General features: G+C 48.7%; 1 protein-coding gene across 5 annotated transcripts in view; it reads right to left on the bottom strand.

Annotated features, from left to right (window-relative positions):
* The window catches only part of ACOX2 (acyl-CoA oxidase 2), a 35,684-nt gene extending 10,678 nt beyond the window's left edge, over window positions 1–25,006 (bottom strand). Inside the window, exons 1-12 of one of the 5 annotated variants that reach the window (XM_007192348.2) lie at window positions 24,923–25,006; window positions 22,718–22,971; window positions 22,130–22,292; window positions 21,768–21,919; window positions 21,242–21,349; window positions 18,973–19,092; window positions 18,534–18,649; window positions 17,658–17,830; window positions 15,424–15,586; window positions 7,802–7,992; window positions 6,039–6,209; window positions 3,426–3,531 (exon numbers count right to left, since the gene is read on the bottom strand). In XM_007192348.2, the coding sequence (XP_007192410.1) occupies window positions 3,426–3,531; window positions 6,039–6,209; window positions 7,802–7,992; window positions 15,424–15,586; window positions 17,658–17,830; window positions 18,534–18,649; window positions 18,973–19,092; window positions 21,242–21,349; window positions 21,768–21,919; window positions 22,130–22,292; window positions 22,718–22,877 (1,623 nt within the window). In that variant the 5' untranslated portion in view covers window positions 22,878–22,971; window positions 24,923–25,006. Of the gene's footprint in view, window positions 1–3,425; window positions 3,532–6,038; window positions 6,210–7,801; window positions 7,993–15,423; window positions 15,587–17,657; window positions 17,831–18,533; window positions 18,650–18,972; window positions 19,093–21,241; window positions 21,350–21,767; window positions 21,920–22,040; window positions 22,079–22,129; window positions 22,293–22,717; window positions 22,972–24,922 lie in introns of those variants that run through there. The other 4 variants (XM_007192350.2, XM_007192349.3, XM_057555533.1 and 1 more) reach the window with 4 other exon arrangements.
* Between the last annotated feature and the right edge of the window lie 672 nt (window positions 25,007–25,678).

Below are 25,678 nucleotides of genomic sequence, written 5' to 3'. Positions count from 1 at the left end.
AAATTTATCCCAGCTAGACTGTAAACTCCTTGATGTAAGCTATTTAGCCCATATACAACAGTCCAGCTTTGTCGGTGGTTAAAACAATACTTTGATGCTGGTTGGTAGGTGACCACTGCCCTCAACTGGCGAGAACCCCCTCTGCCAGGCTTCTTCCCAGGGATGCCCCCTCCTCCACACAGCCCAGCAACTTAAGGTTTAACACCCTCCCGACCCAGCAGGAGGCTTTTAGGACCCTGCCTCTCTTAGGTCTGAAGTCGTTTCTGATTGGTGGGTGCTCCTGCCCTACTGGTTATTAAACCCTTCTCCCTAAGACAAATGCACATTATTTTTATCTGGTAGGATATACGAGTTCTATGGGAGGAGAGAGAAAAGGAGAGCATATATATTAGGTCTTCTCAAATTTTTATGTGCGTACAGATTATCTGGGGATTTTGTCAAAATGCAGATTTTGGAATAGCTCCCCAGTAATGCCCATCCTGCTGGTAGTGACTTGAAGTAGCAAGGCTTAGAGTGTCTCGAGGGATCAAAGGAGTTTACCCGAGGGACAAGGAATAAGGGTAAAGTCATTCTAGGCAGGGGAAAACTGCACGGGCACGGGGCTATACTTTCAGGAGGCTGCAGCAATTTAAGGGTAAGGTGAGGTGATGACAGGGAACTGTGAAAGTTAGGGTGGACGGGCAACTGGGACCCAGGTCGATGAAGGGCTGTGAATGACATGGTAGGGTTTTTATTCTGTGGGGGTCAGGGGGCCACCAGAGTCTTCAACAGGCCAGTGACCTGATGAGGTTTCTCACTTGGAGTGGACCTGCCTTTCTGTGAGGCCTCACATGGGTGCTAACAATACCACTTTGCCACCTGGACCTGGGGTGCTCATAGCCATGCTGGGTTTGCAGCATTTGGATATGGAAAACGAGAAGATGTGCTCTGCTGCCCCTGCTGGGTCAAACAGCCCTTGGTGTTCAACCTGGACCCAGTTTGGCAAAGCTGGAGAGCCTCACTTTTTTCACTTAGGCCCTGTTTCCCTTTTCTAATCCGAGAGCCACATCCGTAAATTCTCAGGGACCTGGGTTTAAGAGTGGAGTGATGAAGAGCTGCCCAAGGCCCTCTGCCTCACAAAGCAGGAGGAGGACCAGAGAGAGGAAGGTGGCCTCTTCCTTTGGGGAAAGGCTGAGCCAAACCTTGGCACCATGCTCTGAACACAGTGAACTTTATTTAGTGTGTGTGTGTGTGTGTGTGTGTGTGTGTGTGTGTGTGTGTGTCTGTTTCAGTCTTGCTTCCTGCCTAATTTAGGGGTCGGGGTGGGATGTGTAGCATTTATAGCCTAGGTGGCTCTTTAAGTTGTACAGGTATTAACTCATTTAATCTTCACAATAATCCTACAAGTTAGGTACTATCAGTAGCTCCATTTTGCAGATGAGGCCTTTGAGGCATCGAGAGATTAAGTTCCTTGCCTGCCCGAGCACTGGCTGGTGAGTGGTAGCAGTGAGATCCAAACCAGGGTAGTCTGCCTCTCGGTTAAGTTTGTACTGTTAAGCACTGTGCTGTGTTGCCAAAGCCACCAGAGACTGAGGCGAGACTATAATGGGCTGGGACCAGAACTTAGGCCAGGGTTCGCTCCTCCTTGTCCACCCCTCTGCCACTGTTCCGACCCCTCCTCGTGTTGCCGTCACTCTACCTACACGTTTGTGGTTTCCAGATGAGACCCAGTTGGGTACTTGAGGTTTCTGTAGAGGAGATGGCCTCCCAGGGCACAAAGACCAGAAAGCGCAGATTTCCCTGCGCATTATGACTTTAGAGACTCGGCTTGGGCACCACCTTCCCAGGAAGCCGCTCATCCTTAACACTGAGGTCATGCTACTTTCCCTCTCAGGGTCATTTAATATGAGGTAACCCTGGCAAGCAGTGTCTGGTGCATTTGAAGGCCGGGCATGGGTTTGGAAAGCAGGCGAATAATGGGCAGGTGTGGTTCCTTTCTAGGTGTCTGGTGAGAGCACAGCCTTTGCTTACCCTCTTCTGTGTTGACCGGACGTTTAACACAGCAGGGTGTGCCTCTGTGGTGGCCGGAGCAGAATGGAGGGTGGCAGAGTTAATACCAGCGCCGGCCGATGTGATGGAGGTGGCGGGTCACCAGGTGGCGCTCATGCCCAGCCTGCCTGACCAGCCCTGGCCACCCCCCACCCCGCCCCATGAGGGCTGCTGCAAAACGCTTCTGGGCTCCCCTGTTCTAGCCTGCTATTTTCGGGGCCTGCTGCCTGAGGATTGAAGTGAACACCTTGGTTTTCCAGCTGTAGGTAGGGCCGGAGTCCCAGCTGCCTAAGCTAGAGCTCAGCAGTCACTCCCACCTCCTTCCCACTGCATTGCTCTCTGAAGCCCGTCCCTTTCTTCTACACCCTCAGTATCTCTGCATCCACCCACTTCTCTCCTGCCCTCTGGCAGGTCCATGGTCTGGATCACCCTCAGCCCTTGCCCAGACTGCTGCCGCCTGCTCCGTACTGGCCTCCAGCCTCCAGTCCATTCCTCCCCCTGCAGCCTGTATGATCCTTCTAGAATGAAACTGATCGCTTCGCTCCTCTGATACAAACCCTGCAAAGGCTTCCCACTGCAATGAAAAACAGAAGCCAGACTTCTCACAGTGGTGCAGGAGGTGCCAGGCCTTGCCTGTCTTTCCTCCTCCCCTATCCTCCTTCCTGTCCTGGTTTGTCTTCTTCCTTTAGGTTCTCCTTGGAAGGATGTCCATTTCCTCCCAAGCACCATGCCTTTTCTTGCCTCCTCCTGCTGTACCTCCTGGTCCCTTTGCTGGGACACCTTCCTGTCCAAAACCACAGCCTCCACCCCTTGCCTGGTTAATTTCAGCTCATCCTTGCAGTCTTGGCCTATACGCCACTTCTGAGAAGGCTTTCTGACTCTCAAGGTGGGTAGACTTGCACCTGCTCTGGGATCTTGTGGCAGCCTGTATTTCCCCGTGACAGTGCTTTCCTGATCGTAGCCGTCTGTGGACATGTTGAGCCCCCAGTACCCAGCCTGCTGGCTGATGTTGAGTGGGTGCTCAAATATTTGCTGACTAACTGTGAATTAGGCGCAAACACAAAACACAGTGGAAATGGAATCAGACATCTAAGGATTGCCTGTGGGGCTAAGGAGAGACTTGACCTGCTTTTCTATCTGGGAGGAAATATTTGAACAACCTGAAGCAAATCCAATAACACTGCCTCATTACACTTTTTCCCTAAGAGCTGCCAGTAAGATTGCTTTGGAGTTAAGTCCTTTAATTAAAATACCCTGGACTAAAGCCTTGAAAGTAAAATGAAGGCAGCCGCTGAGCAGGGCTGGGGAATAATGGCAGAGCTCAGATTTTCTCAGCAGGACAACCTGCTGGGGAAACAAAACAGGTCTCTTTCAGCTTTAGCTGACGGGCAGCTCACCTTGGCGGCCTGGAGATGTATGACAGTGGTCTGGTTCCATGCCTCGTGCCTGTCAGCCCCAGATTGCATGAGAGTCTGTAAATGATGCACTGAGTCCTTTATGAGCCTAAAGGCCAAAGAAAAAAGGTTCTGTTTCTTGAACAAGTGGGGAAGAGATGGATGGCATTTGTTCCCAGGCTGCCTGGGGTCCCACAGAAGTAGAAATAATACCACTTTATTGACCATTTGTTTGTGTTACAAACCTAAATACTTGATATACATTATCTCTTTAACCCTTTTAAGGGAAGGCATTCCCAGTTTGCAGTGGGGAACACTGAGTCCTAGAGAGGCTAATTAACTGATCCAGGGTCACGTAGCTAATAAGGAGTGGAGCTGTTCTTAACCTCCCGGCTGTAAAGCCTCAGGGCCCTGGGCCAGGCACCATCCCTTCTTTCTAAAGCAGACTCCATCCTGATACCAGTGTTTTCAGGCCATTCAACTGACTGACTTCCTATGGCCGAGCAAGGAGAGTGGTTTTCCTCTAAAGGCTGGTGAAGCCTGTCAGTCACCCAGTCTGCTCCAAGTTCTACCAAAGGGACCTTAAAATAAAAGAAAAGAGGAGAAAAGAAAACCAATCCTTGTTCTCCAAACCACGAAATTGGTAATTTGCCATTTAGTTAACCTTTATTCTTTTATTTTCTATTCCCTGCCCATCCACTCATGACCCTTGGAATTTGTATGCAAAACAAACTGTTTATTAAGCAATACTTATTTTGTTTTGTCATGGGATAGATAAGCACATGTCACATTGAGTTCTAAGCAAAAAGCAATATACAGCCGTCCCTTGGTATCTCTGGGGGGATTGGTTCCAGGACCACCACAGATACCAAAATCGAGATACTCAAGTCCTGGTAATAAAACAGTGTAGTATGGTCACCCTCCTTATTCACAGGTTCTGCATCTGGGGATATGGAAGACCAACTGTGATGGCATTTTAATTACCCTGAGCAGCCTTATTTTACCTGCCCCACTGCTCCAACTGAAATGTTAGTTCTGTGAGGCCTGGGCTTTTTTTTTTTTTTTTTTTTTTTCCTGCATTGGGTCTTTGTTGCTGTGCGCGGGCTTTCTCTAATTGTGGCGAGCGGGGGCTACTCTTCATTGCGGTGTGTGGGCTTCTCATTGCGGGGGCTTCTCTTGTGGAGCACAGGCTCTAAGCGTGCAGGCTTCAGTAGTTGTAGCATGCAGGCTCAGTAGTTATAGCTTGTGGGCTCTAGAGGGCAGGCTCAGTAGTTGTGGCGCATGGGCTTAGTTGCTCCGTGGCATGTGGGATCTTTCAGACCAGGGCTCGAACCCATATCCCCTACATTGGCAGGTGGATTCTTAACCACTGTGCCACCAGGGAAGCCCGAGGCCTGGGCTTTTTATCAGACTGGTTTACCGATAGATCCCTAGTGCCTGGAACAGTGCCTGGCAGATTATAGGTACTAAATATTTGTGGAAAAACATAAATGAATGTCCCAAGTTGCTTGTGATCTTGAAATAACTATTAACCATCCCTGGGACCACAGGTTGGGATATAAGACCTCATATTATATACTGAAACTATTTTTTCCAGGTTTTTTTTGGTGTTTTAGTTGGGGAGGGGCTCAGAAGGTTTCCTTTCTAGGTAGCTAAATTTCTCCACCTTTTCCATGATGGTGTCTTTATTCCCAGCCCCCTGGCATGTTTGGACATTCCTGACATACAGTAAGTGTCCGACGATATTTGCTGGATGACAGAATGGAGGAGTCCTTGGTCTTGTCTGTGTTACCTGGAGCCTACTAGACCCTGGAAATAAACATATACTATCCCTTGTTATAGTCACATTTTTGAAAATTATTTTTAGGTTGTGGGATATTTCGAATATGTGGGCACAGTTGTCCCTCTGTATCCACAGTTTCCACATCTTCAAATTCAGCCAAGAATCAAATATTTGGAAAAAAATTTTCTAGAAATTTCCAAAAAGCAAAAATAGAATTTGCTGCACACTGGCAACTACTTACATATCATTTACATTGTATTTATACCTATTTACATAATATTTACATTTTATTGGGTATTATAAGTAATCTAGAGATGATTTAAAGTAAATGGGAGGATGTGCATATGCAAATACCTACGCATAATATTGCAAATCTGCAAATATCCCACTTTATAGAAGGGACTTGTGCATCCTGGGAGTTTGGTATCCGCAGGGGTCCTGGAACCAATCCCTTGCAGATACAGATGGATGACTGTATTGCTTTATTTATTAGTATTTATGTACCAATACATATGTAGTATTTACATATGGGTACATTCTTTGTATTGCAAACCACAGTGAGAACCTAAAGATTTTAAAAATTCCATGCACTGGCTAGAGAGGTGATGTCTTCCTACTATCTTGACCTGGATGGGGAAGTGATAGTGGTCCACGGCTGATAGGTGAATTCTCCTTTCTGCCCCTGGTGGCAGGAGCTGAGAGGACTGAGGAGGTTGGGGAAGGGGGTGGTTTTCAGAAGAGTATCCTAGAATGTCCACCCAACCAGTCCCAAAGGCCTTAGTGGGAATGAGCCTGCCCCCAGCTGGGATGGTTGATTTCTGAACTTGGCTCACCTTGCTGCCACGTGTGCCCAGGCCGTGGTGTAAAGCTCTGGGTGGAGGAAGTCGGCTACCTTTTGGGCTGGGCACATGGCCAGGTCAGGTGCAGTCAGGTATGCAACAGACTGAGGGAGAGACCTCTGTGATGTGGACTCCTGAGCCTGCAGGTAGCTCTTCACCAGAAACCTGGGGGACAGGGGTACCAGCAGGTGAGAGGGTGGGGAGCCCTGAGGGACAGCCCAGCACCCCTCTCCCAGTGTCATGCACTCTTATGCTCCCCGTGGGAGAACCAGGACCACCCACTTTCTTTCCCAGGTCCCTACTGATAGCTACTCTTCACTCAAAAGCCGAAATGCATCCCGAGGCTGTAGTTTCTTTCACAGTGAAATGGAGCTGGAGCTGTAGACCGCAGACATTCTCAGATCATGAACATAAACTCTTTTGATATCTGAACAAACAGAATCTTTTCTCTTGGTTAAGATCTTATGATTTGGGGATTTATGATGAATTGTACAGTGACGGCGGAAATTAAATTTTCCTAGCTCATAAAAGGATAGATGCAAGATTGCGAGCATGTATGGGAGAACTACAGGTGACTCTTAGCTTCTTCCTTGTGCTAATCCAATGGTTAGCGGCTCTGGGTCAGACAACCCTGGATTGCTGTGCAGCTCCACGCAGACCTGTGTGACTTCACTTCCCTCAGCCTCAGTGCCTCCATCTCTAGATGAGGATGGGGTCACCTGAGAGGGGGTTTGGGAAAACTGAATGAGGTAATATTTGCAGAGCGCTTGGCACAGTGCGGGGCATCGAGTATCTAATACATGATTTTGTATTCCTTTTGTAATTTGAAAAGAAAAAACAAATGTATATTTAAAATTTTTAAAAGAAATGTTATATAGCCAATTTGCCAGCAAGTCCTTTCTCCCTGCCTGGAGAAGTATTTGCCCTGTCTACTCTTTGCCCTGAGATAGACGCACGTGAAAGGCCTGGTCAGCCACGAGACCCACAGACATAAGAGAGAGAGAAAGAAACTGCCTGTTGCGGGGAGGGGGAATCGGCCATTCCTCCCTGCCTTTCAGGTTGGAGGCTCCTGGTGCAGACCCTGTGCTGAACCTGGGGACGCTGCAGTGAACAAGGCCGGCAGACTCCCTGCCCTCAAGGCCCGTCACACAAAAAGAGCCGCAGGGGGTGCATCTGAAGGAAGTGTCATTTTAGCTGAGACCTGAAGGATGAGGAGGAGCCAGCTGTACAGCAGGAACCTGGCGGTGGAGAGGATTAGGGGGAGGGAAGTGAGTGTGCAGGCCCCGAAGAAGAAACGTGTGGCTGGCAAAGTGAGCAGAGGAGAAGGTTGTGAGAGGATGGAGGGGAGGCAGGGGCCAGGTCTTAAAGTCCTTGCAGGCCACAGTGTGGACTGTGGCATTTTCCTGTGAGCTGTGGGAAGCCATTGAAGAATTTCAAGCAAGGGAAAGATGTGATCTTCTTTAGGCTTCGAAAAAATCCCCCTGGCTGCCTGTGGAGGAAGGACGGAAGTGGGGCAGGGTGGGAGCAGCAGACTAGTGAGGAGACTGATGTTGTCCTGGTGAGAGGGGGTGGCAGCCTGGCTGGGAGCTGCATGAGTCTGGGGAGAAGTGGATGGATTGGAGACATAATGTGGGAGTTGGACAGTCTCCAAATGGTGGTCCCCAAAGTCTGCTCCCTCTGTGGGTATCAGATGGTGCTTCAACCCAGGCAGAAGCTTGGTGGGGTCCCTGGGGGTTGGACAGAGGCGTGGGCCTTACCTGGCTGTCTGCAGGTAGAGCACCGTGTTCTCACCCTCGTAGGTGCAGGAGGCTGTCACTCTGGTGACCAGGGAGGGCAGGCCGCTCAGCTTCGAGTAGCCATGTCCACCACAGGCCCTGCGGCACAGCTCAGCCCCCTGGATGCAGAAGTCCGACACCAAGGCCTTCATACCTGCGCTCAGTGCATGAAGCTGCAAAAACAGGAAGGGGTTCAGGTGGCATAAGGGGCCCTTCAGTTACAACCATGCTTACCACTCACGGAGCGCCCACTGTATGCTGAGAACAGCTCTGTGAGATAAGAACTGTTTCCTCAGCTCACAACTTTATGAATGAGAAGACTGAGACTCAGGTTATGTGACTCACCCAAGGTCATACAAAGAGGCAGTGTTGCTGTAGGGGCAATAAGAACAAAGGAAAACTGTCTAGACCAGTGTCTCCAGGATCTTGGGAAGAGAGTGCTTCCTGGATTGGTCTCACCATTATCCAGGAGCTGTGGCTTTTGCTGGCAGGCAGAGGTTTTAGAGAGCTTGTCTGTGAGGATGCAGGTCCACCATCAGCCCACTGCTCTGGGCTGTAGGAGGGGCTGTCAGGCAGCAGACCTGGTTTGAGTTTTTGGTTCTTGAAAGCCCTTACCCATCTTTCACACTTTCAAGTCCTTGGGAGGAAGGGTCATGTCCCTTAACCTCTCTGTGCTTCACTTTCCTCATCTGTAAACTGGGTATACAAATGGTGCCTGCTGTACAGTTGGAAGGATTACTGAAGCAATGCTTACAAAGCACAGAGCCTGGACAGACTAAATCTTAATGTATATGTAAGTCCACCATCCTTTATCTGAGAATCTTGGGTCCAGATGCGTTTTGGAATCAGAATATTTTTTGAATTTTAGAAAGGTAAAGCAGTGCCTTTAAGGTAGATTATATATAATACCCCTAGAGGAGTCCAGGGAGACCTTAGTGATCCAATGTATTAATATTTTCTGCTGCAAGATGTATTCACACTCAGTGGGATAAATCAGGTTAATTCAGGTCAAACTGTGCCACCAAATGAGTTCTAAATGACTTTTGGTTTTCAGAGCTTTCCAGGTTTCAAAGACACACCAGGAGGACTTCCCTGGTGGCGCAGTGGTTAAGAATCTGCCTGCCAGTGCAGGGGACACGGGTTCGATCCCTGGTCTGGGAAGATCCCACATGCCGCAGAGCAACTAAACCTGTGCGCCACAACTACTGAGCCTGTGCTCTAGAGCCCGCGAGCCACAACTACTGAGCCTGCGTACCACAACTACTGAAGCCCGTGCCTAGAGCCCCTGCTCCGCAACAAGAGAAGAGAGATTGGTTCAAGATGGTGGAGTAGAAGGACATGAGCTCACTTCTTCTTGTGAGAGCACTGGAATCACAACTAATTGCTGAACAGTCATCAACAGGAAGACACTGGAACTCACCAAAAAAGATACCCACATCCAAAGACAAAGGAGAAGCTGCAGTGAGATGGTAGGAGGGGCGCAATCACAATAAAATCAAATCCCATAACCGCTGGGTTGGGTGAGTCACAAACTGGAGAATACTTATACCACAGAAGTCCACCCACTGGAGTGAAGGTTCTGAGCCCCACGTCAGGCTTCCCAACCTGGGGGTCCGGCAAAGGACCTGGGAGGAAGAATTCCCAGAGAATCAGACTTTGAAGGCTAGTGGGATTTGATTGCAGGACTTCGACAGGACTGGGGGAAACAGAGCCTCCACTCTTGGAGGGCACACACAAAGTAGTGTGCACATCAGGACCCTGGGGGAAGGAGCAGTGACCCCGTAGGAGACTGAACCAGACCTACCTGCTAGTGTTGGAGGCTCTCCTGCAGAGGCGGGGGGTGGCTTGGCTCACCGCGGGGACAAGGACACTGGCAGCAGAAGATCTGGGAAGTACTCCTTGGCATGAGCCCTCACGGAGTCCGCCATTAGCCCCACCAAAGAGCCTGTAGCCTCCAGTGCTGGGTCGCCTCAGGCCAAACACCCAACAGGGAGTGAACTCAGCCCCACCCATCAGCAGACAAGTGGATTAAAGTTTTACTGAGCTCTGCCCACCAGAGCAACACCCAGCTCTACCACCACCAGTCCCTCCCATCAAGAAGCTTGCATAAGCCTCTTAGATAGCCTCATCCACCAGAGGGCAGACAGCAGAAGCAAGAAGAACTACAGTCCTGCAGCCTGTGGAATGAAAACCACATTCACAGAAAGATAGAGGACTGTACCAGATGAAGGAACAAGATAAACAGAAAAACAGAAAAACAACTAAATGAAGTGGAGACAGGCAACCTTCCAGAAAAAGAATTCAGAATAATGATAGTGAAGGTGATCCAGGACCTCAGGAAAAGAATGGAGGCAAAGATTAAGATGCAAGAAATGTTTAACAAAGACTTAGAAGAATTAAAGAACAAACACCTAGAAGAATTAAAGAACAAACAAATAGAGATGAACAATACAATAACTGAAATGAAAAATACACTAGAAGGAATCAATAGCAGAATAACCAAGGCAGAGGAACAGATAAGTGACCTGGAAGACAGAATGGTAGAATTCACTGCCACAGAACAGAATAAAGAAAAAAGAATGAAAAGAATTGAAGACAGCCTAACAGACCTCTGGGACAGCATTAAACACACCAACATTCGCATTTTAGGGGTCCCAGAAGGAGAAGAGAGAGAGAAAGGACCAGAGAAAATATGTGAAGAGATTATAGTCGAAAACTTCCCAAAACATGGGAAAGGAAATAGCCACCCAAGTCCAGGAAGCACAGAGTCCCAGGCAGGATAAACCCAAGGAGAAACACGCCAAGACACATAGTAATCAAATTTACAAAAATTAAAGACAAAGAAAAATTATTAAAAGCAACAAGGGAAAAACGACAAATAACATACAAGGGAACTCCCATAAGGTTAAAAGCTGATTTCTCAGCAGAAACTCTACAAGCCAGAAGGGAGTGACATGATATACTTAAAGTGATGAAAGGGAAGAACCTACAACCAAGATTACTCTACCAGGCAAGGATCTCATTCAGATTCAATGGAGAAATCAAAAGCTTTACAGACAAGCAAAAGCTAAGAGAATTCAGCACCACCAAACCAGCTCTACAACAAATGCTAAAGGAACTTCTCTAAGTGGAAAACACAAAAGAAGAAAAGGACCTACAAACACAAACCCAAAACAATTAAGAAAATGGTAATAGGAACATACATATCGATAATTACCTTAAATGTAAATGGATTAAATGTTCCAACCAAAAAACATAAGCTTGCTGAATGGATACAAAAACAAGACCCGTGTATATATATGCTGTCTACAAGAGACCCACTTCAGACCTACGGACACATACAGACTGAAAGTGAGAGAATGGAAAAAGGTATTCCATGCAAATGGAAGTCAAAAGAAAGCTGGAGTAGCAATACTCATATCAGATAAAATAGACTTTAAAATAAAGAATGTTACAAGAGACAAGGAAGGACACTACATAATGATCAAGGGATCAATCCAAGAAGGAGATATAACAATTATAAATATATATGCACCCAACATAGGAGCACCTCAATACATAAGGCAACTGCTAACAGCTATAAAAGAGGAAATCCACAGTAACACAATAATAGTGGGGAACTTTAACACCTCACTTACACCAATGGACAGATCATCCAGACAGAAAATTAATAAGGAAATACAAGCTTTACATGACACAATACACCAGATAGATTTAATTGATATTTATAGGACATTTCATCCAAAAACAGCAGATTACACTTTCTTCTCAAGTGCACACGGAACATTCTCCAGGATCACATCTTGGGTCACAAATCAAGCCTCAGTAAGTTTAAGAAAATTGAAATCATATCAAGCATCTTTTCTGACCACAGCACTGTGAGATTAGAAATAAATTACAGGGAATAAAACCCCATAAAAAACACAAACACATGGAAGCTAAATAATACATTACTAAATAACCAAGAGATCACTGAAGAAATCAAAGAGGAAATCAAAAAATACCTAGAGACAAATGACAACAAAAGCACGATGATCCAAAACCTATGGGATGCAGCAAAAGCAGTTCTAAGAGGGAAGTTTATAGCAATACAATCCTACCTCAAGAAACCAGAAAAAATCTCAAATAAACAATCTAACCTTACACCTAAAGGAACTGGAGAAAGAAGAACAAAGAACACCCAAAATTAGTAGAAGGAAAGAAACATAAAGATAAGAGCAGAAATAAATGAAATAGAAACAAGGAAAACAATAACAAAGACCAATAAAACTAAAAGCTGGTTCTTTGAGAAGATAAAATTGATAAACCTTTATCCAGACTCATCAAGAAAAAGAGGGAGAGGACTCAAATCAGTAAAATTAGAAATGAAAAAGGAGAAGTTACAACGGACACCGCAGAAATACAGCACATCAAAAGAGACTACTACAAGCAACTCTATGCCAATAAAATGGACAACCTGGAAGAAATGGACAAATTCCTAGAAGGTATAACCTTCTAAGACTGAACCAGGAAGAAATAGAAAATATAAACAGACCAATCACAAGTAATGAAATTGAAACTGTGATTAAAAATCTTCCAACAAACAAAAGTCCAGGACCAGATGGCTTCACAGGTGAATTCTATCAAACATTTAGAGACGAGCTAACACCCATCCTTCTTAAACTCTTCCCGAAAACTGCAGAGGAAGGAACACTCCCAAACTCATTCTACGAGGCCGCCATCACCCTGAGACCAAAACCAGACAAAGATATCACAAAAAAAGAAAATTACAGACCAATATCACTGATGAATATAGATGCAAAAATCCTCAACAAATTACTAGCAAACAGAATCCAACAACACATTAAAAATATCATACACAATGATCAAGTGGGATTTATCCCAGGGATGCAAGGATTCTTCAATATACACAAATCAATCAAAGTGATACACCATATTAACAAATTGAAGAATAAAAACTGTATGATCATTTCAATAGATGCAGAAAAAGCTTTTGACAAAATTCAGCGCCCATTTATGATAAAAACTCTCCAGAAAGTGGGGATAGAGGGAACCTACCTCCACATAATAAAGTCCATATACAACAAACTCACAGCAAGCATCATTCTCAGTGGTGAAAAACTGAAAGCATTTCCTCTAAGATCAGGAACAAGACAAGAATGTCCACTCTCGCCACTATTATTCAACATAGTTTTGGAAATTTCAGCCATGGCAATCAGAGAAGAAGAAATAAAAGGAATCCAAATTGGAAAAGAAGAAGTAAAACTGGATCACTGTTTGCATATGACATGATACTATACATAGAGAATCCTAAAGATGCCACCAGAAAACTACTAGAGCTAATCAATGAATTTGGTAAAGTTGCAGGATACAAAATTAATGCACAGAAATCTCTTGCATTCCTATACACTAACAATGAAAGATCAGCAAGAGAAATTAAGGAAACAATCCCATTCACCATTGCAACAAAAAGAATAAAATACCTAGGAATAAACCTACCTAAGGAGGTAAAAGACCTGTACTCAGAAAACTATAAGACAATGATGAAAGAAATCAAAGATGACACAAACAGATGGAGAGATATACCATGTTCTTGGTTTGGAAGAATCAATATTGTGAAAATGACTATACTACCAAAGCAATCTACAGATTCAATGCAATCCCTATCAAATTATCAATGGCATTTTTTACAGAACTAGAACAAAAACATCCTCAAATTTGTATGGAGACACAAAAGACCCCGAATAGCCAAAGCAGTCTTGAAGGAAAAAAACGGAGCTGGAGGAATCAGACTCCCTGACTTCATACTATACAACAGAGCTACAGTAATCAAGACAATACCGTACTGGCACAAAAACAGAAATATAGATCAATGGAACAGGATAGAAAGCCCAGCGATAAACCCACACTCCTATGGTCAACTAATCTATGACAAAGGAGCCAAGGATATACAATGGAGAAAAGACAGTCTCTTCAATAAGTGGTGCTGGGAAAACTGGACAGCTATGTGTAAAGAATGAAATTAGAACACTCCTTAACACCATACACAAAAATAAACTCAAAATGGATTAAAGACCTAAATGTAAGGCCAGACACTATAAAACTCTTAGAGGAAAACATAGGCAGAACACTCTTGACATAAATCACAGCAAGATCTTTTTTGACCCACCTCCTAGAGTAATGGAAATAAAAGCAAAAATAAACAAATGGGACCTAATGAAACTTAAAAGTTTTGCACAGCAAAGGAAACTATAAGCAAGATGAAAAGACAACCCTCAAAATGGGAGAAAATATTTGTACACGAATCAACAGACAAAGGATTAATCTCCAAAATATATAAACAGCTCATGCAGCTCAAAATTAAAAAGGCAAACAACCCAATCAAAAAATGGGCAGAAGACCTAATAGTCATTTCCCCAAAGAAGACATGCAGATGGCCAAGAGGCACATGAAAAGCTGCTCAATATCACTCCTTATTAGAGAAATGCAAATCAAAACTGCAATGAGGTCTATCACCTCACACCGGTTAGAATGGGCATCCTCAGAAAATCTACAAACAATAAATGCTGCAGAGGGTGTGGAGAAAAGGGAACCCTCTTGCACTGTTGGTGGGAATGTAAATTGATACAGCCACTATGGAGAACAGTATGGAGGTTCCTTAAAAAACTAAAAATAGAATTACCATATGATCCAGCAATCCCACTACTAGGCATATACCCAGAGAAAACCATAATTCAAAATGATACATGCATTCCAATGTTCATCGCAGCACTATTTACAATAGCCAGGACATGGAAGCAACCTAAATGCCCATCGACAGACGAATGGATAAAGAAGATGTGGTACATATATACAATGGAATATTATTCAGCCATAAAAAGGAACGAAATTGGGTCATTTGTAGAGATGTGGATGGACCTAGAGACTGCCATACAGAGTGAAGTAAGTCAGAAAGAGAAAAACAAATATCGTATATGAACGCATATATGTGGAATCTAGAAAAACGGTACAGATGCACCCATTTGCAAGGCAGAAATAGAGACACAGATGTAGAAAACAAACGTATGGACACCAAGGGGGGAAAGCGGGGTTGGGGGCGGTGTGATGAATTGGGAGATTGGGATTGACATGTATACACTAATATGTATCAAATGGATAACTAATAAGAACCTGCTGTATAAAATAAAATAAAATAAAATTCAGAAAAAAAAAAAAGAGAAGCCACTGCAATGAGAAGCCCGCGCACTGCAAGGAAGAGTAGCCCCCGCTCGCTGCAACTACAGAAAGCCCACGCGCAGCAACGAAGACCCAACGCAGCCAAAAATAAATAAATTAATAAATTTATAAAAACAAAAAAACACACCAGGGATTGTGCACCTGTGTTCTATACACTATCTGTGATCATTTCCTCTAACATGTTTGGAGCTTCCTGGGGGCCAGATGTAGGTGGATTTATATGTCAGGGTACAGTTCATCTGGGATGTTGGAAGTCTGCAGAGGGAGAAAGTGGAAAGAGCCCATGGGGGCAGGATTGGGGCTGCTTCCCAGTGGGAGGACCATTTCAGCCATGGTCCCAGCTCCTGCCCCCAAGAGAAAGCAGGTACCTCAGGCAGGAGACTGAAGTCTCTGTCCAAAATGGAACTGTAGGAGCGATGGAAGAATTCCAAGAGGCTGTTTGCCACGAAGTGGAATGCATAGGCCTTGGCCAGCGGAGGAAAGAGTTTCTGCTGCTGCGTCTGGTAGTCCAGGACTTTTGCCTCTGGGTCACTGAGGGGAAGAAAAGCAGAAGATTTGCTACCTGCCACATCCATCTTCCCATATCCCCAATGCCATAAAAACCTTAAAAACGCACAGTTTTTTATAGCTCACTGCAAAATTTGACCTAGACTGACGTGACGCTAGTAATAATCTTAAAATTCCATCTAACATGAATATCCACACATTTCACTGTAGAAATATTGACATGTCTGCTTATGGGTGCTGCCCCTTGTGGAGGTTTACAGTATACGCACCGTATTAACCTGCTAAAAATCTGGAAAGTTCTGAATTCCAACAGATCTGGTCTCAAGGATTTTGGGTGAGAGGTTGTGGCCCTGAAGCCCTGATTATTTGAACCTTGACCTTTCACCGTCCAGGTGCATGTGCTGTGTGCTGGGAAATATGTGGAACCTAATCGATAACTCTGAGGCTGTGAACTTGGGTTGGATGGAATTCCAAGGTAGGGATTGCACCCGCCTTATCCGTTGCTGTGTTCTCAGTGCTGGAGACTCTGTTCAGCATTAGGGGCCTTCGGTAACTATCTGTGGATTGAAATAGAGTGTGAATGTGAGACGCCTCCCGTGGCTGATGGGGAGAAACCTGGTGTCTCTTCTCTGGGCCAGCAGCCCCTCACCTGGGCGTGTACTATTATAACCATCCCAGTCTTATGCAACCCAGAAGACTGGGCTCCGACAGGATATCGTTGGCAACACCTCCTTCCCAGCTCCCCTGTCCCCCAGAGAAGACTCCCTCAGCCTGGGATTCTGAAGCCAGGCTGGCTGAGGGTGATTTGGGTTTGCCAGTAAAGGACCCTGGGCTGAGGGCCTGGCATGCTGCACTGCGTTTCAGCCCTCACACCACCCTGGAAGAGCGTTTTTGTCACGCGCATTTAGTTGATGAGGCAGCTGAGGGACAAAGAGGTGGGGTGGCTAATCTAAGCTCCCACAGCTAGGAAGTGGCTGAGCTGACGGCGGCCCCAGGTCTGCCTGGTGTTCGACCCTCAGTCCATTTTGCGTTAGGGAACTCTGGATCCTTGAGCGCATGGTGTGGAATACCACCAGACTCTTGAACCAGACATCCTCAAGTTCCAGTCCTGGTGATCTCACTCTTTCCTTTACAAGTGAGAAGACAGGCCCAGAGAGGGCAAAGGACTTGCCAAGGGGCACTTAGTAGAGTTGGGGCAAGAACTGCCAGGTTAAAGCTCGTCTCTGCACCATGAGTTCCGTCAGTTATGCTGCGTCCAGCCCCACCCTCTCTCCCTGTGCTCATGCTGCGGCCCCACGTGCCCAGGCTCCAGTTGGCTGCATCCTGGATATGTGCCCATTTGGGGCATATTTATCCTAAAAAATTATTTGTTTACCTAAAATTGAAATGTAACTGGCAGTCCTGTATTTTTGTTTGCTGAATCTGATAACCTTGTGTGTGTGTGTGTGTGTGTGTGTGTGTGTGTGCGTGCACATGCGTGTGTACACATACTCACATTAAAGCAGAGGGTACAGTGAGCCCTTTGGTGCCATGGAGTAGACCTATTAGCCAGACAGAACCACATACAACAAAGTGGATGTAGACGTGGACATACCATGGTCAGATGTTGGCAGTCACAACCAGACAGAATCAACTTCAGCCAAATACAGTCTGACGTGACAGCTGGGCTTTTCCAGACAGTCACTCGCACCTGACAGAACAATCTCGGGAACCACATTCACCCACAGCTTGGTGCCCAGCCGATCCAGATACACTCAGCCAGGCACAGCCATGCCGTGACTGGATTGAAACAGTCCGAGTTTGTTGGACAGACTGAGTCAGATCTGGTGGTACAGGGCCAGAGACACAAGATCACACAGAGCCTGATGGGGCCAGACACTGACAGACATAGGTTGGGCCAGCTGGTCAGCCTAGATTAGAGACAGCCAGATAGAGACCCCACAGACCAGACGGGCCAGGTCCAGGCGAATGTGTGTGCAAGGGGGGGTAACGTGTGCTCCCAGCACCCCACTCTGGCGGAGGGTTGGTGTCAGGGGGTAGGCACTGTGGGATCGAGGTAGCCCGGGCCGCAGTGGCTCCTCGGGGCGCCCCTTGCCTGGGCCGGAGCCGGGATTGGCGGCGTATGACCGAGTAGCGGATGGCAATGACACAGGCCTTCTGCAGCAGTGGTATGACCTCGTCTGACAGTATGTCCACCCGCACCACCACCATGCTGAGGTAGTTGCTCTTTGCTGTTCCGAGCTTGATGTAGGTACCATCTGGCAAGACCTGGTAGACCAAGGACAGGCAGTGGGTCTGAGCCAGGGCTCCCCAGCCTTCCCCACACCCAGAACTGTGGTCCTCCACGCCCTGAAAGCACCACCGTCCTCAAACTGCTCACCCGGGATAGACACAGCCAGCCGCCAGCCAGAATGTGCTGGTATGGCCACGCTGATTGTTAAAACTGAAACACTCCTGTGCTTGTTGCCAAATAGCCACTGCCCAGGTGTCTTGGTTCACTGCTCCTCTCCTGTGACACCCCAGACCTCCCCACAATCCACAGCTCCCCACATTTCCATGGTAATGCCTGGCAAAACGGAGACCTCCAGAACTTCCTCCAGCACTTGGCTGCTGGCTGTTCAGTGATTGGTTGTGTCCAGGCTGCGCTGTAGGTAGATATGCACATCATCCTCAGCCCATTCCTCTTCTCCTCAGATTGCCTTGCCACCCTACCCCATGATTGCTCTGCCACCCCATGAGGTGAGCATTTACCCATGAGAACTCTGAGGTTCGGAAAGGCCAAGTGACTGGCCCCAAATCACAAAGCTCCTAAGCTGGGGTTTTTCTCAGGTCTGTGGGACACCAGAGCCTCTCTGGGAGGGGTGCCCCAAACTCAGCTCTGTAGAGAAGGACCCAGAGGCAGCAGCAGCCTACGGGGTGCCTCTGTCCCCTCTCCAGGCAGTGCAGGCTTGCAGCCTCCCCGGGACCCCACCTGTGCAAAGCGACTCAGCATGTTCTCCCTGGGGACGCGCACATGGTCCAGTTGCAGGAAGCCATTATCCGAGTGGTCAAAGTCCATCTTGGGCCCAATGTCTCCAACAGTGATTCCTAGGAGGAGATAGAGGTAGGAACGTCCATGAGTTGAGTGCTTGTATGTTAGGTACCAACACCCACACTCCAGCTCATCTGAGCCTGCCAGCAGCCTGTGACATCGGGGTTATTATACCTGTTTGCAGGTGACCAAGCTGAGGTCAGGTGCTGAATCTTGCTCATAGTCATCCAGCCAGTTAGCGCCAGGTCTGTACAACTGGACCCCTCCCTGCCCAAGGGAGACATGCCCCAGTTTCTCCCATGGACCTCTGGGGCCCCAGGACAGGGAGGCCTGGTGCGGTCTCCTGGCAGGGGTCCTGGAGAAAGCAGCATGAGCTTACCTGGCAGTGGGCTGTGGTCCTCGAGACTCCGGATGGGCACAATAAAGGCATGCATGCCCTGCTGGGCTCCTGAGCAGATCAGCTGGGCCTGGACCAGGGCATGGGTGGCTGACCGTCCCACTGAGGGTAGAGAGGTGAGAAGCCCAGCATGATCCCTGATGTACAGAGCAGGCAGGCTAACCTTCCCCATCAGGACCCTGGGTGTGGGCCTAGTCTGTGAGGAGGACCAGTGTGGCGGTATGGGAAGGGCAGGACACTCTGTGAGGCTGGAATGGGGCTTGGTTTGAACTACGTTGGAAGGTGTGGGTCAGGGGAGGATGCACGAGGAGCCTGGAGGACAAAGGCTGTTTTCTAGGGGAGCCGCACGGACAGGATATGCAAGGCAGAGGGAACAGCTCGCTCAGAAGCTTGGGGACTGGGTTGGCTTGCTGGGGCCAGGCAGCGGAGGTGGTAGCAACCAGGGCAGCCAAGGGAGGCTTGGTCAGGATACCCCTTGATTCATAAGGCCTTTACTCGTCCTTGGAAATGACTGGAACCATCCAAAGAGCTTTAATGTGAGTGTCTGGCTCTAGAATGCGCTGGGTTGGTGGCTGGAGATACAGGGGTTTCTGTCTAAACGTCAGGTCTGTATAGGAACCACCCTACGATACACAGGCAGGATCCCCATGGGCTAGGGAAGGCACAAGGAGGCTGATGGAGATCTTGAGGGGACGAAAGCCCTCTATGCCCTCTGGCTGCTCTTTCTTCCAAAGGCAAAGCTTGACAAAGGCTATGGATTTTAATGAAATCACCCCAAATGGAGCAATCTGGAAAAGCTCTGCATCTTTTAAAACTTGGTCCTACTACAGTCTTCTGACTGAAGGGTGTGCTCTTGAGTCATTTTCTTTGGAATCAAGGAGATAGGATTTTTATATCATAGCTGCTGGGGTACGTATGTCAGGATCTGTGGTCAGAACATGGGTCCCAAGTCATAGGGAGATGTGTGCATTGCTGCCCACCCTAGCAGACGGGCACCTTTGAGACCTCAAAAAGTCCCTGTTCACAAAGAGGGGGAACTACCCGCAAAGAGCCAAACAAATCTAGAAGTGACTTGCAAAGGGCACTGTGAAATAAACAAGCTTTTTTTTTTTTTTTTGTCCTCAAAAACTTATTAATGACTCTCTCTGCCATCAACCTAATAATATGAATACAGATAGCTAGCATTTACCAAAATCCAGGTGGTACCGCCCCTGTGCTGGTGCTTTCCAGTCTTTGCAGGGCAGGTATGCTGAAGTCCCATTTTCCAGAAAAGGAAACTGAGGCTCAGAGGACGGAGTGATGTGCTCAAGGTCACTGGCCTGAACGGGGCAGAGCCCGGATTTGAACCCTGCCTGATTTCAAAGGCTGGTTTCTTTTTTTCTGCAGTTTTGTCAGTGGTCATTGATCACCACGCCCCACCTCCCGGCACCGAGCATCGCTCTCTTATTTCTCTGGCCTGCCTCTCCACTTCCCTCTCCTTCTCTCAATCTTTCTCCCTCTCTGCTTGTGTCTCACCTCTCCCTCTCTCTCTTTCTGCTTTAGTTGGACTCCTCACACTTGTTGTATTTTTTTTCCCATATAAGTGTTCACCTAATGTGTCCCCAAGTGCCACAGATGTGTCCTCAGAGATGTATTCTCAAATCAGAGGAAGAGGGCCCTGGCGGAACCCTGCTCCTTGGGGCTTGGCAAATCACTGAGACTCTGGGAAGCGCGGTGGGTGTGGCCTCCACCTGGTGGCCACAGGGGTTGGTGTGGCAGCAGTGGCTTGATTGGCGCTGGGGGTGGGCCTGAGCCTTTCTGAGTGTCTGGAGCAGGGGAAGGGAGGGACGGTTTTCTCATTGACTGTACCCTGTGTGCTGGCTGGTGGCAAGCTTAATCATTAACTTGGGAGATGAGAGGAACAGGGGCTGTGGCGAGTGCTGTGTGTGGAGGGTGTGGGGGCAGTGTGCATGTGAGAGAGACCTTGACCGTCAGCCCCCAAAGTTTGGGTCAGTTTCCTCAGCTATTTCAAAGTTCCCTTGGCGGCCTCTCAGCCACTCACTGATGAAATTCTTCATATCCCACCTGTTTTACTACATAAGGACCTGGGGCTCAGGGAGACGTATTCACTTGCCCAAGGTCACCAGCCTAGAACAGGGAATCAATCTGAGGTCTGTTGGACATCAAAGTCAGTGCTATTCTGCTGTCCAGCTTTGTTCTCCTTGGGGGCAGATGGCGGGGGGGTGGGGGGATGAAGGGATACTATACTCACGGTCCCCAGGCCACCATTTGATGGCAGTCAGCGTGGGGCTGTGCACCACAAACTCCTGGGTGGCTGCATCGTAGGTGGCTTCAGTCTCCAGGCCCTGAAGATATGTCCCTGGGCATCAAGGAGGGGAGTTAGACACTGGGCCAGGGTCGGAATCTCACCGGGGGAGCAGTGTCTGGGTTGGCTTGGAGCTGCCAGGCATCAGCGCAGTACGGAGTCGGGGTGGCTCCCAGCTGTACTCACAGGCATTTCTCTCCTTTCACCGGGGGGCTCTTTGGGGGACACATGGCCAGCCCATGATAGGGAATGGTGGCTGACATTTCCAGAAGGAACACCTTGCCTCACCACTAGCTCATACAATATGTTCGTGTAAATTAGAAAAAATCACCCCCTCCTCAAGACCTTTAACTGCCACCTGCTGTAACATCTTCATATTAAATATATAAATCTATGACTAGTGAGATGTGAATGGGCCCTCTGGAACTGTGCAGTGCACACCTGTACACTGCACACAGCAGCCCTGGCTCACCGTGCCCCAGTTCCGTCTGGGCGTATGTCGCGAGGATCTGTAACTTGTTGCAGAGTGGGTCCCACTTGGCAATCTGCTCCTCTGAGCCCAGGCTCCTGAGGGCTTTCTGGAAGACGAATTGTAACGCTAAGCCCAGATCTCCAGAGAGGCTTCTGCAGGGGAGAGACACAGTGGTTGAACAGCCCATTGGAGACAAGGACCCAGGTACCCTCAGGCTGGCAGGGTGCAGGAGGGAAGGGGCACCTGATATCCTTGTTTCCCAACAAGTAGTACCTTTGTTGGGGAAAATAGCTCATGGGCTGGGTTTTCTGGGGGGTCCCAGGTGAATTCCTCTCTGGTGGGGTTGCCCTGGGAGTGAGCACCTGTTAGCATAATATAATTCACGACTGTCTTCAGACCAGCCCAGGCGCTGTGCTAACATCTGGATGTGGAATTTCTTCTTAATGGCGGCTTCATAACGTTCATTCTGGGTCATGAAATAATTATCCTTCAGGCTAAGCTCTGGGTCACTGTGGATGATGCTTTCTGTCAGGGACAGAGAACAGAGGGCTTAGAGTCCTGGGTGAGGTTCCTGGTACCTTCAAATCTTCCCATCCACTTGCCTCATGGATGTGGAAAGGAAGTCAGACATTGCTGTCATTTTACAAATGCAATGAATGAGGTCCAGAGGTGGCAAAGTGACATGCCCAAGGTTACAAAGCTATGTGCAGTGGAAGAATAAGGACTCCATCCAGGTCTTCTGCTGCCTAGGACTCTTCTATCCCTCAGATGGGCTCAGGGAATACTGACATGTTAAAGATGCCTTCATAGTCCAAAAGTATGAATCTCTAATAGTGGAATTTTGAGAGCAGAGTTTGTTATTTGAAGGTAGGACTGCTATTGAGGGACTCTTCTTCCAAGAAAAGCATATGGGCACAAAGCAGATGCTCCATTCCCCAGCCTCCTCTTACCGACTTTCCTCCGGAGTGCAGTGTTCTGGGCCCCTCCATCAAGGATGTTGGTGAGCTCTTCCACGTTGAAGGACTGCATGTGCCTCTCGCTCTCTATGTCAGGGTGCACTTGCCTGCTCCAGGTGTCCCCCATTGACACTCGGTGCACTGGACTGCCCATCCTAGCCCGGGTCTGCCTGGTGTCCGAGAAGAGAGACTTCTGGCCTGGGTGCTCTGAGCCTTGGGCTGTGCTAAGAACCTGTGTGCAGGAGGAACTGCCCAGGGCTGAGTGTCAGCTGAGGCCTGCTTTGGAGGAAAGCAACCTCTCTTAAATGCTCGTGTGCCACTCCACCCCCGCACTCTCCCCTGTGGCCCTTGGCTGTGTACCAAGCATGCAGTAACTTCATACTGTTCTTCAGTGAACAGTAGTTCAGCGCGTTCTAGCCAAGATTTGGACAGGGTCTGATTACCTGGGGGAAATTCTCACATAAAGTCAGTGAAGGTCACGTATGAAGAAATTCGTGTTAGAGAGGTTAAGTGCATGGCCTCTAGCTGCACAGCTACTGCTGGCCAGGAGTTGGACCAGGTCCGGCCACAGAACACATGCTCTGTCCATGCTACAGCCGCACCTGGGGGGCTAAGTCCCAGGCTCGTTTGGCCCATTTCTGTGAGCCTTGAGGGGTACTGCGGAGCTGAGGGGAGGAAGCTTGCCCCTTGCCTGTGCCATGTTCCCCCGGGAGCCCTGTGTGTCCTCCACAGCCACGGTGGGCCCTGCGTCCTTCACAGCAAACCCTCAGCCTCTCAGAGCCCCTGTTTCCCCACAGCACGGCGACCAGCAGGTAGAGTCCGTTCTACTTCTCGAGTGTCTCAGATCCATTTGTTCCATCCATTCCCTTGGCTGCCACCTAGGCCACCTTCGTCGCTCACCTGGCCTCAGTGCCTCTCATCTGTTCTTCTGGCTGCCAGGGTGAGCTCTTGGACTGCAGCCACATTGTTTACCTCGTACCCTGCTGGGAGTCTGGTCCTTGGGGCTGGCTGTTTGCTGTATGGAGTCCACGCCCTCTGCCATCTCACCACCTCTTGCCCCTTGCCCTGTATCCACCCACTGCGCCTACCCAGGCCTCCTCTCCCTCTCCTCCTGCCCTTGGCCCCCACTGTTACCCCTGGTGTTCCTAGTGAGCCCCAGCCTCCAGGGCCACCTCCTCTAAGAAGCCTTCCCTATGGCAGTGCCCCCTGGGGGAACCGAGCAGGCCTTCGGTGCCCCGACTGGGTGCTGTTAGAGTGGACAAAAAGGAATGATTCCTCATTCACTCGAATGTCCCTCTCCCAAGGCAGTGAGTGCCTGGGAGGCCAGCTCTGCTTTTGTGTGGTCCCAAGAGCCTGCAGGTGGCCACTATTTTGATTCCTGTTCTTCTTCACCACAGCCCAGCAGATACACTGCTGTTATTATAACTATTTTATAGAGAGGACAGGAGCCTCGGGAAGAGAGGAGACTTTGTAAGGTCACGCAGCCACACGTACAATAGCAAATGGGATTCATCCACAGGCTTACAAACCGACACCCCTAAGTGGGCAACAGGGCTGTGGGATGCTGACAAAGGGCCTGGCACATTCAAGGAGCCCCCGTCATCTGCCCCCTGGATCCCTGCAAGGCCTTCTAGCCTGTCTCCCCTCTTCCTGCCTCTCCCTCCTGCGCTCTAACTGCTGCTGCATCCTTGCTGTGCTCCAACACCCGGGCCTCGGCCCTCACCCTCCAGCCTCTAGAGGCCAGGGCTGTGTGCTGTGCCCGGAACACTCCTTCCCCGATGTGCCCATGGCTCCCTCACTACCTCTGCAAGTCCTCGTCAGTGCCACCTTCTCAGTGAGGCCCACCTGAGCACCCTCTTTAAAATCCCAAGCCCCTTCCCCCAGCACTCCCAGACCCTTCACTCTGCTCTACTTTTTCTCTTTTCACTTATCGTAACATAATTTGCTCATTTGCTCTGTTTTTGTTTATTGCTGTCTCTACCTACTTAAAGGTAAACTCCAAGAGGGCCAGGATCTTTGCCACATTCGTGCTGTGGCTCTCACACTTAGCACAGGGCCTGGCTCACAGGTAGCGTCTAGGAAATAGGGGTCGAATGGAAGAAAGCAGCTCTCAGAGTCAGTAGGAGTTGCGGGGAGGGTGCCGTCCTCAGGAGTCTCCCGGCCCCTCCCCGGCCCCATGGCCCGGTTCACCTGACTCACCTCTGTCCTGTGCCTGCACAGTCGGCCTGGCCTGGTCTCTAGCTGCAGGCCTAGGCCTCTCACGGGTGGCCCGGCCCCTTTCTCCTCCCCTGGAGGGGCTGGACCACAGAAGACTGAAGGCGCTGCCTGGCAGGCCCTCGGCTCCCAGCTGTCCCTGGTTGAGCTCGTTGCATGTACTCTCCTGTCCTGCTGCCTCCCTCTGGTGGTTGTGACCGTGCTGTGCCTGCCGGGGCTACCCTGGGAGATTGCTAGGAGGGTGTGAAGCAGGCTGGATAGCTCAGCACGAGGCTGGCTGGGCAGCTTAGTGAGTGCCAGCTACTGAGCCTCTGTCTCTCCCTTTCTCTGCCTGCCTATCCGGCCCGCCTCCCAGATCCTGGTGCTGGTCAGATGTACACACACATTCACTCTGCAGAAAGAAACACCACAGGCCCCCACCTGGAGTCCAGAGACCTGGGTTCAAATCCTGGAGGTATGACTCTGAGTTACTTCACCTCTCTAAGCTTCCCTTCCCTTAACTATAACTCACAGGGTATGAAGGAAAGCTCTTGATAAACTGTAAAGCCCCAAGCATTTGTAACTTGAGAGTATTACTGTTTTCTTAGCTCTCCATAGGAGAATTTCTTAATTCCCAGGAGTGATGTTTAGTGGTAGAATTTCCCATTCTGTGGCAGGGTGCTGGTGAGAGATCTGTGGGCAGGTGTGTGAGGGTTTGGGTCGCACAGGATGCACTGATTTGGTTACGCGTCAATATTTATT

This window comes from Balaenoptera acutorostrata, chromosome 10, assembly GCF_949987535.1.
Source record: "Balaenoptera acutorostrata chromosome 10, mBalAcu1.1, whole genome shotgun sequence".
Lineage (NCBI taxonomy): Eukaryota > Metazoa > Chordata > Mammalia > Artiodactyla > Balaenopteridae > Balaenoptera > Balaenoptera acutorostrata.
Note: the sequence above shows the minus strand (reverse complement) of the source record. Positions and strands in the feature narration are given on the sequence as shown.